The following is a 13,759-nucleotide window of genomic DNA, read 5'->3' as shown; positions in this document are numbered from 1 at the left end:
ACCAAAGCTGGAGCTTGAACTGTTTTTACAGAACAGCTGCAGGATTCCTCCCAGTCAGTGTTTTCTACTCATCTTTTGTGGTTGATTTTCTTTCAGGTTATCTAAATGTATTCTTTGCCAGCATTATACTTACTAGCCAGTAACTGAAACGTACCAAAAAAGACATATTCACAGCTTTTCTTTTCTATTCTACCTTTCTGCTTTCACAATGGGAGAGTTAAGCTGATAATCAGTGTACAGCTATCTTGGAAGTCCTACAGGCTCTAACATCTTTAACCCAGTCCTTATCAACCTACCCCCATACCCCATCCCACATCTCATCCCTGGTTAAATCTGGCCACAAATTGGTCACCTTCTTTCTCAGCATGATTTACTTAATCAAAGACTTGTTCAAGTCTGTAGCTATCAAATATATCTGAGATAGATGGAAATTCACATAAACTCAGAAGTGTCACATGGGAAGTTTCCCAATAAAAATGAGAAATACTACAAAATCAAAGAAAACCTTATGAAATACATATAGTGTAATTTCTTCCCTTACATACTTGCATTAAGCATCTTACTACCTGGTTAAATCATGGCAGGAAACAGAAAAGAACAGCCTAGTATTTCCCACTAAATGGATATTAAGTAACAGAAGTAAACAAGAATGGAATGTAAAGGTATCCAAAAATATACCGCTTGACGACTTCTCTGAAGAATACAAAAAATAATATTAAAATTGCATCTTCATTACACTGGAAAATGTTCACTTACAGATTCTTACACTGAGTTTTTGTCACTAAATTACAATTATGTATAAATCAAACAGAATTAAATGTTGGAGATGCAATTCTGAAATAACAGCTGATTGGAAACATGTGGTATATGAATGTGAAGTCATCTCCTCTTCTTGGAAAAAATGAATAATAATTCAAGCTCTATGGTCAGATAGATGTAATAGTTCTAAATCTTTAGTTTTATCTAATGCTCTGATTCCTGAGATAATTCCAAAAACCCAAGTGCCTCTTCTTTGGTCTATTCTTGCTATAGCCAGAAAAATAATTACTAAAAATTGGAAAAGTAAAGTTACACCTTCTAGTACTGAATTTATTAGTATGGCAAAAAATTGTCTGCAATAGTGAACTGCACACTATAAAGAAACTTCTAATATTACACATTCATATAAATGGCTTAAAATTAAAGACTTGCTTGAAAAATATTAATTGTTGTTGACAAGTATACCTTGATGTATTGATCAACTGTGGACCTATGTTAATTATTTGTTTTATAAGTGACTTGTTTATTTATTGTTTTAAAACCAAATAAAAAATATAGCTACTTTATGAAAAGGTATAATTGTACAACCAGAAACACTGCAGCACAACAGAACAAAATACGATATATCCTCTTTGAGTTGCATGAAAGTTTGTCATTGGAAAACAATGCTAATTCATACGCCCAGAAACTGCTGGTTCATGGGGGGGAAAGCTCAAGAAAAGGAAAGACTGGGCATGTTTGCATAGGTATTTTTATACCTAAAGCAGATTCCATAGAATTTTTCTTCAGGTTGAGTGCAACTGTTGGAGTTATGATTGGGGAAGAAAGAGGTAATTAGGAAATTATTTTCTGGGATTGTAATGAGTTGGAAGAGCTTAAAAATTCCCTGCAGACTACTCTGTTAGAAATACTGGGTCATCAAATTGGTGAAAGTTAAGAACAGATTTTTTTTAGCTTTGATACAAAATCAGAATTCCCTAAACATAGTTAGCCATTGCTGAGCTTAATTCTGGTGTCTGCCAAAAAAGTAATTACTGGAAAACTGAAATAAAAGTCTAAACCATCTGTACTAGTAGTAGTGAATACAGTAACAGAGATAAAAGATCTGGAAGTGGGATTTTTAGAAAAGTGTAGGAGCACATTACACAGAAAAATGGGAATTGTGTCAATAATACATGCAGACTAAGGTTTTGGATGAGAAGTGAGGTTTATGGGAAGGCAGAATTGAATGGGCTATGTAATGTTTGATTGACAATGACTATATAAAAGATTATATGTGATGTACGATGTCTGCAACTGAAAATATGTCAATATGGTTTGTTTTAATTTATATAAATGTATGACTGCCTATGTCAAAAGAGATAATTCAGTAAAGATGTTTCTTGTTTAACAAAATGCTGATTCACACCCGTGGAAACTGTCCTTGCATAGAATGCTGATTCACAATCACAGTACTTACTACTATGCACTCATTACCCTGATAGGAAACTACCTATTATAATATTGGTCTCCTCCTCTTATCTAACAGCTTTTTAAAGTAACACACTTAAACCGACTACACTCAGTCGTCCACCTTTGTATACCTCTGTCACCATAACACAAATACGGCAATAATGTTTCACTGATACTAACATCAACTGCTCTCCATATATCGTGTTTCCTCTAAAGGTACATAAATAATACATAACATATGTAAATAAGTAAATATAATGTAACACATAACATATATAAATAAGTAAATATAAAGTAAAACAAAACATATGCAAATAAATATAATGTAATACATAACATATGTAAATAAGTAGATATAATGTAACACATAACATATGTAAATATAAAGTAATACAAAACATATGTAAATAAATATAAAGTAATGCAAAACTTATGTAAATAAATAAATATCATGTAACATAACATATGTAAATATAAAGTAATACAAAACATATGTAAATAAATAAATATAAAGTAATGCAAAACATATGTAAATAAGTAAATATAAAGTAATACAAAACATATGTAACTAAGTAAATATAAAGTAATACATAACATATGTAAATAAGTAAATATAAAGTAAAATATAACATAATATGTAAATAAGAAAATATAAAGAAATATATAACATATGTAAATAAGTAAATAAAGTAATACAAAACATATGTAAATACATATAAAGTAATGCAAAACATATGTAAATAAGTAAATAAAGTAATACAAAATATATGTAAATAAATAAATATAAAGTAATACAAAACATATGTAAATAAGTAAATATAAAGTAATATATAACATATGTAAATAAGTAGATATAATGTAACACAACATATGTAAATAAGTAAATATAAAGTAATACAAAACATTTGTAAATCAATAAATATAAAGTAATACAAAACATATGTAAATAAGTACATATAAAGTAATACAAAACATATGTAAATAAATAAATATAAAGTAATACAAAACATATGTAAATAAGTAAATGTAAAGTAATATATAACATATGTAAATAAGTAAATATAATGTAACGCAACATATGTAAATAAGTAAATATAAATACAAAACATATGTAAATAAATAAATATAAAGTAATGCAAAACATATGTAAATAAGTAAATATAAAGTAGTATATAACATATGTAAGTAAATATAAAGTAATAGAAAACATATGTAAATAAATAAATATAAAGTAATACAAAACATATGTAAATAAGTAAATATAAAGTAATATATAACATATGTAAATAAGTAAATTATAATGTAATGCAACATATGTAAATAAGTAAATATAAAGTAATATATAACATATGTAAATAAGTAAATAAAGTAATACAAAACGTATGTAAATAAGTAAATATAATGTAACACAACATATGTAAATAAGTAAATATAAAGTAATTCAAAACATATGTAAATAAATATAAAGTAATACAAAACATATGTAAATAAGTAAATATAAAGCAATACATAACATGTAAATAAGTAAATATAATGTAACACATAACATTTGTAAATAAGTAAATATAAAGTAATACAAAACATATGAAAATAAATAAAGTAATACAAAACACATGTAAATGAGTAAATATAAAGTAATACAAAACATATGTAACTAAGTAAATATAAAGTAATAAATAAGTAAATATAATGTAGCACATAACATATGCAAATATATAGTACAAAACACGTAAATAAATATAAAGTAATGCAAAACATATGTAAATAATATATTATAATCACTCATGAAATGCTTGAACTTAAATAATACATTCCATATTATCTGAACTGCTGTCATTTTTAATTTTTTAATCACTATTTGTAAAATATTTCAGACTTCATTAAATAGGCATACTTTGTCATATTTAATTCTACACGGGAGTTTTTGTCTCAGTCCAACCTAGAAAAGGATGGTTATGAAGGGCTCAGTCAGCATATTCCAGTTAATAAATTAAATAAATAAATACATATTGTTTCCAGTTAATAAGGACATACCGTAAATACTGTTCGACACACACAGCAGGCTGCTTGAAGAGGCCCTCAAATTCATCCCTTGCCCACTGCAACAAAAGGAATAAAATTTCTTTAGACCATTGCTGTACATGCAACAAAGTAGAAAAACAGCAAAAACAAATTGTATTCATAGTGATCTATAAATTATTCATGAAAATCATTGTTTGCATTTTATACAGATGTAGTTTCTTGCATTTTTAATACAAACCCTAAACATAAATTATAAATATACGTCATCACAAATTCACCTCTACATTAGAAATTTCTTGCCTTCTCCTTCTTCAGGAAACCCTTATTTCAGTATTTTTCATGCTCAATGTACTGCAACTGTTTTCTATTGTTAACAATAACCTCTTTTACTCCCTCGCTCAGTAAGCTTTCTTTCATTTTGCTCTATTTATCTGTGAATGTTTTTCTTAGTGTTCAACTTTATCAGGCAATTTATACTTGTTTAGGTTAACTTAAATGCTAAGCTAATAACTATGGCTAGGAGTCAACAAATTTTTCACCACATGTGCTAACTGCTCAATGGGGATTAGTCAATTAGCTTAATTGCAAGAAATACTAATTCAGAGACTTAGTAAAGCTAAATAAGGAAATACTTCATTAATGGCTTTTTATCAAGTCTCTGACTTGAACACAGTGCTGTTAGACTTGACCACACTACTGTTCTCCCTGTCAGCCCATGCAGTGCATTAGTAAATGTACTCCTCTACATGTGCACACACACACACACACACACACACACACACACACACACACACACACACACACACACATTCAGACACTTATGTACACAAATACATACACATACTCACACACATCTACTCATCCACAAACAAGTCCTCTCACACTCACACTCACACACTCACACTCACACACACACACACACACACACACACACACACAGAAAACATTTCCTCACCTCCACAGATTTGCTGGAACTAACTGTACTATAAGTACCCCCATAGAAATGAATGGGGACCATTGTCTTTTGACACTATTGGCATTTTCTTTGTAGCATAAAATTTTCCTCAGTTGAGCAATTATCTGAATTGGTCTGCTGAGCAGTTTGTGTAATTCAGGACTTGCGAACATTTCCAGGAGGGAGCTCATAGCTATTTTTTATCAAACGCTCCTCCGGACTGATATATTAGCATGCAGCATTGTCTGTAAGACCAGTCTCTGCACTACGGCTCCCATGAGGGGAAAAAGTAATGGACGGAGTCAGTCTAAGAATTGCTAAGCACAAGGTACAAACCTTTTTTTTTCCAAAAACATGTTTATTTTGTTTTCATTGTAAACATACGCAAATGTACATATAACAAATACAATAGAACAATTTACAAAACTATTTACAATATTTACATTCATCCATGATAAACAATCACTTTAATCATGAGAAGTTATCAGTATTTGTTCAAAAGGTTTTCCAATTTTTGCCATGCTATTTTTTATGAGTAATGTTATGGGTTTTATAACAAATGGTTTGCAGTTCTTTTTTACAAACTTTTGCTAAATTAATAAATTCTTTAAATATCAAATCTTGCTTACTTTTCCAGATCAAAGTAATAACTTTTCTGACAATTGCAAGAATTGATCACAGTAACTGAATATGAGATTTAGGTATTACATTAGGTATAGGAACACTGAATAGGATTAGTGAGTTTGAAATATGACAGTTATCAGACCATAAAGCCTTTACAAAAATATCTGAAGTCTTTCCAGTATTGAACAACATTTCTACATTCAATGAACATGTGAACCCAGTTGGCCTCTAGTAATTCATCACATTTCCAACATTTACTTTCACTATTTTTGAGTATAAGATTTATTTTATGTGGAGTACAGAAACTCCTATTCATAAATTTCCATGTATACAATCTCCAATATAATGAAGACGAAGAAGTGCCGTACGTAGATTTCAATAAAAGTGTTTTGGATTCATCAGATATTGTTCTCCATTAATCTTTACATAGTAATTCCAAAAATCTGAGTCAAACTTTAGAGTGTTTTCTCTTAGTATCTTATAGATAGGTGAGATGCTTAATTTTTGATCATCTGTCTTTTCAAGACCTAATAAAAAGCTGGATCAAACTAGGTATAGATTCAGTCTCTAGGTTAATTGATACTCTCATTTTGTTTTCTATAAATTGCCGTAATGAGTGCATAAACAACCAACTGTCTTGGCTATTATCAAAACTAGACAGAAAAGAGTTTAGTGGTTTAATACTCTTATTTTCAATAAACTGATGCTAGAATATCAAGTTATTTTCATTTAATTTTTGCACTGCATTGATGTTGAAAGTATCTAAGCAATCAAGGAAGTATGCTATAGGGAATATAAGAAATAAGAATTGTTTAATGTTGTAATTACAATCAATTATATTTTTAAAGTTATTAAATATTTGATTAATGCCATATGAAAAATAATCAAACTTCTTATTACATAAACAAAATTCACGCAAAAGCCAATGAACTCTACTTATTCTGTATTGTTCCTTAAATTGATTTTCTATAGTTCTGCCATCAGTTAAATGAATCTCATGTATTATTTTCCAGCCAGATATATACGTAGGTGAGATCCAATGTAATATTACATTAATTATAACTGATTTGGAATAAAGATGTAAGCTAGGGAATGCTATGTCATTACTGTTCCAAGCTCTAATGTGCCATTTATATGCAATCCTAGGTTTTAAGGGGAACCATAAAAATTTAAGTAGCATGGAATCAAATGTTTAAATAAGTTTTTCAGAGGGGGTAGTATCAATGACTGTATATAAAACATTTTTTTAGGTAAAATTATCATTTTAATTAAAGAAAGCGTATCCTCCATTGTGAAGAACATTTTATTCCATCTTTTGATTAGTTCACTAATGATGGTTATTAAATGACTGTAGTTTAGTTTAACAAACTCTTTCCATGTACTCTTTATAATGAAACCAAATATTCTAATACATCATTCTCCCAATTAAACAGGCTATTGGCTCTTAGGTTGTTGTTGATCTTTTTGTTAAGTAGTAATGTTTTGTAATTATTATGATTAAATTTAAGCCCTGAAATTCTTTCAAACTTGCTTAAGGCATGTATAACGTCATCCAAAGAACCATTAATATCACCCAACGTTAACAACATATCATCAGCAAATAACTGTATTTAGGACAATAGTCCTTATTAATTTGAAAGCCTTTTATATTTTGCTTGTTTCTGATATATGTAGCAAAAGGTTCCATTGAAAGAGCAAACAATAATGGTGACAAAGGACAGCCTTGTCTAGTTCCCTTGAGGATTTCTAGTGGTGAGGAAAGACATGATCCGATTTTCAAATAAGCTTGTACCCCACTATAAATTTTCATTAATTAGTTGACAGAATCTGAGGAGAATTCTAAACCAATCAAAATTCTTTGTAGATAAGACCAATTAATAGAATCAAAAGCCTTTCCTATGTCTAGGCTGATAACAGTTAGTTTTTTGTATCTGCATGCTATGTCGATTAATGATAGTAATTTAATAATGTTATCTTGCACTTTTCTATGAAGAATGAACCATGTCTAATCATTATGGATTATATTAGGTAATAGTTTTTTTATCCTATTAGCTAATATTGTCATGAAAATTTTATAATCAGTGTTTAGTAATGGAATTGGCCTATATGAATCACAAGATTTGGGGTCCTTACCTTGTTTTTAAATGGGGAAGATAACTAAATATTTTCACGATGGGGGAGCTGCACATTTTTGCTTAACCATAGTAAAGGCACTCATCATTTTCTTTATTATATATTTAGAAACAATCTTATATAGTTCAGGAATTATTCCATCCAGTCCTGGAGCTTTATTATCTTTTAAATGTTTTATTTGCTCTTTCACTTCTGGTAGTGTTACTTCTTTATTTAATATGTTATTTTGTTGCATAGATACCTAAGTAGTCATATTTTCTTGAATAAAAGTATTTATTACATTATCTGTCTCCAAAAGTGGTGTGTTATTATTTATATCTTTATAGTAGTTTTTGCACACTTCTAATATGCCCATTAAGTTGGAAGTACTCTTAACTGAACCATCACTTTTATATTTAATCTCATTAATAAGATTTTGATTGTTTATTTTTTTGGATCTTACCGCTATTTTAAGTAGATATTTAGGATTTACTGCATAAGACTGTAATTTCAATTTTTCCAGGTTTATGGCTACCTTATGATTCAGAACCTCTAAGTATTTTAGATTTAACTTAGTAATTTAGTTATGTGCTATTTTATTTGGTTTTGTGTCCATTTTTATATTCTCTATTTTTTTTGTAAGTCTAAAAGTTCTTTGTCTCACTCTCTCCTTTTTTAAGGTACCAAGATTTTATTCTACCATATATATAAACTTTAAAGGTGTTCCACAGTACAGTATCAGTCACTTCACCATTATCATTTGTTTCCAAAAACATGTCTATTTCTTTCATTATCCACTCCTCAAAGTCTTTTAACTTAGTTATACAAGCAGGAATTCTCTGTAGAAATCTTAAATCATCTGTATGCGTAGTTAATGTAAAGTTTATAGCATTATGGTCTAAAAGTGGACAAGTCATTATAGATACGTCACTTATTTTTGAGTATATATTATTTTATACAAAGACATTATCAATGTTTGTTTGTGTAACAAACCAATATGAACAATGAGCATAGAATAAGGAATAATGTTCTCTTAGACCATCTACATCTTTATGGTTCATCTGGTTTGTAAAGTCATTTAATTTCTTGGCTTGATATGTTAGTTTTATTTTACCATTTTTAGAAGTATCATTGTCTGATAATAGGCAGTTAAAAATCACCTGTTGCTATAATTTCCCCTTTGCATTTAAAGTAATCAGGTTCAGATATTTGTGAACATATTTAGTACTTATTCCTGGTATCCAGTATGTATTAATCAAAGTATAATACTTCCCATTGATTTCCAAAATAACCATGCTTAGCATTCCATCTTTATCTGAAATTGTATCTATAATTCTTGGCATAGTATAAGTATTTTCCCATAGAATAAGTGCCCCTTCTCTTAGTCTTAAAGCATGAATCAGCCAGAATGGTATAGCCATTAAATGAGTATTTTGTAGGTCTTTTTTTATAGATGGGTTTCCTGTAAAAAGATGATCTGGGCTTTATGTATTTTGATATATTTAAGCAAACCAGCTCTTCTGACATTATTGTTCAAACCATTAATATTTAATGATAAACATTTATAAGCCATTGACTATAATGTGTATGTTGTTACTTACTGAAAGACCTTTCTTCCATGTTGACTTGAAATCTACTGAAAACTTACCTATCATGAATGTATAATGTGTATTAAGCACTGCTTTCAAAAACCAAAACTATTTACAAACACATACATGAAACATAAAGTTTCTGGTTTAGTTAAAAACGTAACTAAACCATCCATCCACCACCTCTCCAACACCAAAAGACACAAATTATCCATCTCTGCTTAGAATATAGTATAAAAACAAAAAAGAAAAGCATTATGAAACCAACTAAAGAAATCTAAGTCTATGAAATATACATTAAAATGAGTGTCCAATATAAGTGAAGCTATATGAATATGCCACATATAATAATAGCACCTCTGATAAGTAGATATGTCCGAAATACACATCAGATCAAAGTATGTATAAACATTAGAATATGAAGGTTAAGAAGATAGTCAATATTTCCAAGACTTTTCAAGAAACATCAGATGTTTTAACCATTTTGTCAGTCATCTATCTAACATTTTTCATGTAAGGATCTGTTGAATATATAAAACCCTTATTAAAAAAAAGCCTCACAGCCCTCTGCTTAGTTACTAAAGGTTTAGTTATGTAACATAAGTTCGATGTTAATACGCATAATGAGTTTTCTAATGCAGCTCCTAGTTCATTTGATGCCATTTAGTTACTAAAGGTGTCACTGAATTTGCAGAATGTATGCAATAATAATCTGCCTAAGCAACAGAGACCTCCAAAGCAGAAACACAAGCAACCTCCATTCCCCAACACAACCCAAATGATACATAGGCCACAGACTCAGTGTGCCACTCAAACACAGCCAATAAGGCAAAACAACATACCCAACACACTAGTCATAGGTGACTATAGTCAGGCACACTGATGTCCCACTCACCAGGCTAAACAAGGAGAAGGTTACTCTCAGCTGCCTGTCGGGTGCCAGGATACACCACATAACCCAGAAACTCAGGTCACTCCACAACATGTACAAATATGACTCTGTCATTGTCCATGTTGGTGTGAATGACCTGAGACGTACCTCCCTGGACTACATGAAAAGAGACTTGGAAAATATGGTCCCAGCACAAGAATCTGGTAGTCTATTGGCCGTTTTGGGCCAATTTCTAGCTCTTTCAAGTCCCCCTGTATAAAACCCGCTTTGGCGTGGCTTTGCGTGATTTTGCGCATAGCGCAGCATCGGGCAGCTCCGCTTAATTGGGTTTAAACCATTCTCGGCTCCACAAAGTCTGCTCTTCACTTTTTCCGTTAGAACTGATCTCGTTCTCATAATAAATACCCTATTCCTACTCTAAAGCCTGGCACTTGCTCACTAAAGCAATTATATAAGTCAGCACTAAAAAATTAAAAGCACTACACCCTCACAAACTCCCCTTGAGTACCTTGTTCCCCATTGATCCTTTTCTTCAATTATAAAGGAATTCCCAATACTATTCTAGCATGTCCAAAGGTCAGTTGTCAATCTCCTCTCCGGTCCAGCTGGTGAATCTGGGAATCTTGAGGCAATGTTACAACTGCCTCATGTACACAGACAACCCTCTCCTCCTCCTCCCAACAAATTCCAACACATGTGAGAGATGCAACCATATAGCCAAACTGGAGGCTAAGCTCTCTCAACTCAGTACTGGCATAACCAGTTAGGAGGAGAAGGAAACCACACTCACTACAATTCCAGTCTCACAAAGACCTACCATGACAGCAAACCAAACACATAAACACACAAAAACATACTCGGAGGCTCTAAATAAAAATCTGCCTAAACAGCAGAGACCTCCAAAGCAGACACCCAAGCAACCACTACCCCAAAACAAAACACGTGCAACACATAGTTCACAAAGCCAGTGTGCCAAACAGTCACAGCCCTTAAGGCTAAACAACACACCTGATACACTTGTAATAGGTGACTCTATCGTCAGGCACACTGACGTCCCGCTCATCAGGCTGAACAAGAAGGTCATGGTGAGCTGCCTGTTGGGCACTAGGATCCGCCACATAACACAAGCACTCAGGTCACTCCAAGGCAAGTACAAATATGACTCAGTCATTGTCCATGCTGGTGTGAATGACCTGAGATGTACCTCCCTGGACTACATGAAAAGAGACAGAGGAGCTCTCTGAGCATGCAGCCCAAGCCGGTATGACCCTGACCTTGAGTAGCATCTTACCCTCACCAAGAATGATGCCACAATATGAAGACAAGATGATCAATTTCAACAACTGGCTTAAGTATTGGTGTCATTCAAAGGGGATCCAATGCCTGTCAACCTGGGATGACATGCTCGACAAGCCACAATGCTTCGCTAGGGATGGCTTGCACCTGTCACCCCTGGGCTTTCGGATATTGGCAAAGGCTCTTGCCACCTCCATAGTGCCTTTTTAGGCAAGGCTCAAAAGACAAACCCACCTCCATAGGTATCACAAGGGATAAGAAACTAAGAGTAATGCTACTCAACGCCAGAAGTCTAAACCTCAAGATGCACGCACTCGAAACTCTCCTTAGCATGGAGAACATCGATATCTGTGCAGTAACAGAAACCTTGTTCAAGGCTCCCAAGAGCACCCCAGCACTACCAGGTTATACCTTATACCATGCTTTTTGGCCCCAAAACTTGGACCGAACCACAAAAGGAGGGGGAGTATCAATATTCATCAAAGATACCCACACCTCCAGGTTGGTGGCACAGCACAAAGCCTCAGAGACTACCCAAGTGCAACTAACAGTGGGTAAAACTGCCTTCCAGTTTATAGCCTGCTACAGACCACCCTCCCAAACCCAGGAACCCCACTCGGCCTTCCTGAGAACACTGGAAAATATGAAGGTCTCTCCAAACACCATTATATTGGGTGACTTCAACTACCCAAACATAGACTGGGAGCATTACTCTAGATCCAAAACCCTAGCCCAAAGGTTCCTAGACTTTATAAACTCAAATGCTATGGAATAACTTGTTACCACTCCCACAAGAGGGGAAAACATACTGGACCTGATAATCACCAACATGGGGGCTCTATGCTCCAGACCAGAAGTGTATCCCTCACTGGTAAGATCAGACCATAAACTAATCTCACTGGATATTCACATCCCGACCCCACCCCCTGCCCAGAAAACCACAGTGAAAAACTTCTCTAAAGCAAATTTCACACTCCGCAAAACCGAGGTGGAATCCTTCAAAGCCCCCAGGCCTGTGGAAAATACGGCCCAGACAGCAGAATCCTTTACAAACGCATTCTATGAACACCTTCAGGAATGCATGGATCATGCAATCCCAAACAAAACCAAGACCCAATCCTCCAAAGGCAGGCGTCCTGTCTGGTGGACTCCAGCCATAAACAAACTATACAATAGAAGGAGGAAGCTACTACATGACAGAGCAAAATCCCAAAAAGGGAAGGCATCTCTAATCAGTATTAGCAAAAAACTACGGGCACTCATAAAATCGTCTAAGGCCAGCTTCGAGAGAAAAATTGAACAGGACACTAAGGATAATCACAAGGCTTTTTTTAGTTATGTTAGGAACCTGGGTGGGAATTCCCAGATATGCTCAGAATTAGTCCAAAATGACAAAAAATACACCGAACCCACAGACATTGCCAACATCCTAGCTGACAGGTTCAGCGCAAACTTCTCCCTCCCCTCCCCCACCAAAAGGGCAAATATCTATCCCAGCAGAGTGTTGTCCCACTGACATCTCAGATGCTCAGGTAAGAGCCGCCCTCCCCAAAGCAAAAAACACAGCATCAATGGGACCAGAAGTGTCCCGGGCTGCATCCTACATGAACTCCAAGAAGAGCTAAACCCAAACATAAAACTACTGTTCAATCTCAGCCTTACTGCAGGATATGTACCCAAAGAGTGGCGTACAGCAACAGTAGTCCCTCTCCACAAAGGTGGTGCCTCAACGGATCCTGGAAACTATCGCCCCATAAGCCTGACTAGCTTGGTCTGCAAAGCTATGGAAAGGATCATCATGGACCTCATAAATAAAGATATTGGGGACCTACAGACACTGGAACCTACCCAGTTCAGCTTTGTTAAGGGCAGATCCTGCCTCTTAAACCTGGTCGATTTCTTTGAAACAGTCACCAAGGCCATTGATGAGAGGAAAGTGGTCCACACAGCCTACCTGGACCTCACAAAAGCCTTCGATACAATACCCCACTCAGGCATTATAGATAAGCTCACCAGCTTAAATATAAACCCCTATGTCACTAGATGGGTTGCAAACTG

At 33.5% G+C, this 13,759-nt stretch overlaps 1 protein-coding gene across 2 annotated transcripts in view; it reads right to left on the bottom strand.

The window, feature by feature from the left end:
- Positions 1-13,759, bottom strand: part of LOC122807796 (ubiquitin-like modifier-activating enzyme 1) — a 2,541,412-nt gene that overhangs the window by 1,687,259 nt on the left and 840,394 nt on the right. For both annotated transcript variants that reach the window (XM_044078854.1, XM_044078853.1), the window contains exon 16: positions 4,246-4,310. In XM_044078854.1, the coding sequence (XP_043934789.1) occupies positions 4,246-4,310 (65 nt within the window). The remainder of the gene's footprint in view (positions 1-4,245; positions 4,311-13,759) is intronic.

Source organism: Protopterus annectens, chromosome 7.part1 (assembly GCF_019279795.1).
Source record: "Protopterus annectens isolate FY-2018-M chromosome 7.part1, PAN1.0, whole genome shotgun sequence".
Lineage (NCBI taxonomy): Eukaryota > Metazoa > Chordata > Ceratodontiformes > Protopteridae > Protopterus > Protopterus annectens.
This window is presented reverse-complemented; position numbering and strand designations above follow the sequence as displayed.